Here is a 1472-nt window from a genome sequence, read left to right as displayed (position 1 = left end):
ACATTTCCCGCTCATTTTCAGCCCAAAAACCTAAAAAATGATCGTGTTCATGAAAATGCACAAAATGCATTCTGAGCAAATGTGGTCATGATTATACTCATTTTGAAGAGATTTTCAAGCGGAACACGAATTTTGCATTTTCAGACATTTCTTGAGCATTTTTAGCTGAAAAAAACGTGCATTTTCATTCCTAAAACGAATTTTCATGGAATTTTTCAAAAAAAAAGTATTTTTGAAAATTTTCAAAGAATCATTTTTCAACATCTGTCACATTTATACCCATTTTACAGCATTTTCAAAGCTAAATTCAAAAATTGCATTTTCAAACATCTCCCACTAATTTTGAGCCCCCAAAACTCACTTTTATCATTGCTCATCCCAACTGTTTGGCACTTTTTCAGTCGACAAAATTTGCACATCAGCCGACTATCCGCATTTTCGATTTTACAAAATTTTGAATGATTTTTGCATTGAAATTCTGTTTGTTGGTGTAAGGATCTTCTGGAAAACTCGAAAAATCGATTATTGATTTTTCAAAACTTCAAAAACCTGAAAAACATTGCACATGCTCGACATGTTTGCACCCCAAAATGCACACCATTCCCATCATTTTCGCAAATCAAACATTTTGGGTTACTGTAGATAGTTAGAGAGGATAATACTGTCATTTATTATCTGGAAGAAATTGGAAATTAAAAAAAAATTTCAAAATTTTTAAAATGTCAAAATCATCCGAAAATGATCAAAAATGCACAATGAAATGTCAAATTAGTCATTTTTCATTCAGGGAAAAAATTGGAAATCACTTGACCCAAAAAGAGAGGATGAAGAGAATTAGAGAAAAAGAGAAAAAGTCAGAAAATCGAGCACACAGTGAATAGTACTCGGTTTGTTTGCACAAAATAGAGAAAAGTGACGACGATCGAATTTATGAGCGGAAACAGTGTGAAAACATATAGACGAAAAATGCGAAAATTCTGAAATTTAGAAATTCTGAAATTTAGAAATTCTGAAATTCTAAAAAATTCTGAAATTCTGAAATGAAATGAAATTCTCAAATTTCGTAGCTCGGCGACTTTGAAAGCGGCAGTTCATCTGGATAGCTTCTAGTTATGATTGATGCACCATGTATCAGGGCATAGGATGGTTCTAGAAAAAGAGTACCAGTTGGGTCAAACAACACTTTACTTACTGATTCTGTTTCATCTTATTTTCAGTCTGAACCATCAGGAACGCTCCGAATGCATGAAATGTCTGATTTCAGTTCCAGGAATTGATAAAGCGATCTCGAACATCATGCACTAGTTCCTCATGGCTGCTATTGGGACCAGCTCCAGCTGCTGCTGACCAGGCTCCTAATACCCGGCTCCAAGAGATCATGTCAATCACTTTGTTTCTTTGTTATTTTCGGTCTGAACCATCAGGAACGCTTCAAATCATCCTGTCATCTCATTGCATGAATTGTCTGATTT

General features: G+C 34.4%; 1 protein-coding gene across 1 annotated transcript in view; it reads right to left on the bottom strand.

The window, feature by feature from the left end:
* Nucleotides 1-668, bottom strand: part of CBG26663 — a gene marked incomplete at both ends in the record, with an annotated part of 3448 nt that extends 2780 nt beyond the window's left edge. The window contains 2 exons of the mRNA XM_045240882.1: nt 362-501; nt 550-668. Coding sequence (XP_045100647.1) covers nt 362-501; nt 550-668 — 259 coding nt within the window. The remainder of the gene's footprint in view (nt 1-361; nt 502-549) is intronic.
* Between the last annotated feature and the right edge of the window lie 804 nt (nt 669-1472).

This window comes from Caenorhabditis briggsae, assembly GCF_000004555.2.
Source record: "Caenorhabditis briggsae AF16 supercontig from assembly CB4, cb25.NA_047, whole genome shotgun sequence".
Lineage (NCBI taxonomy): Eukaryota > Metazoa > Nematoda > Chromadorea > Rhabditida > Rhabditidae > Caenorhabditis > Caenorhabditis briggsae.
Note: the sequence above shows the minus strand (reverse complement) of the source record. Positions and strands in the feature narration are given on the sequence as shown.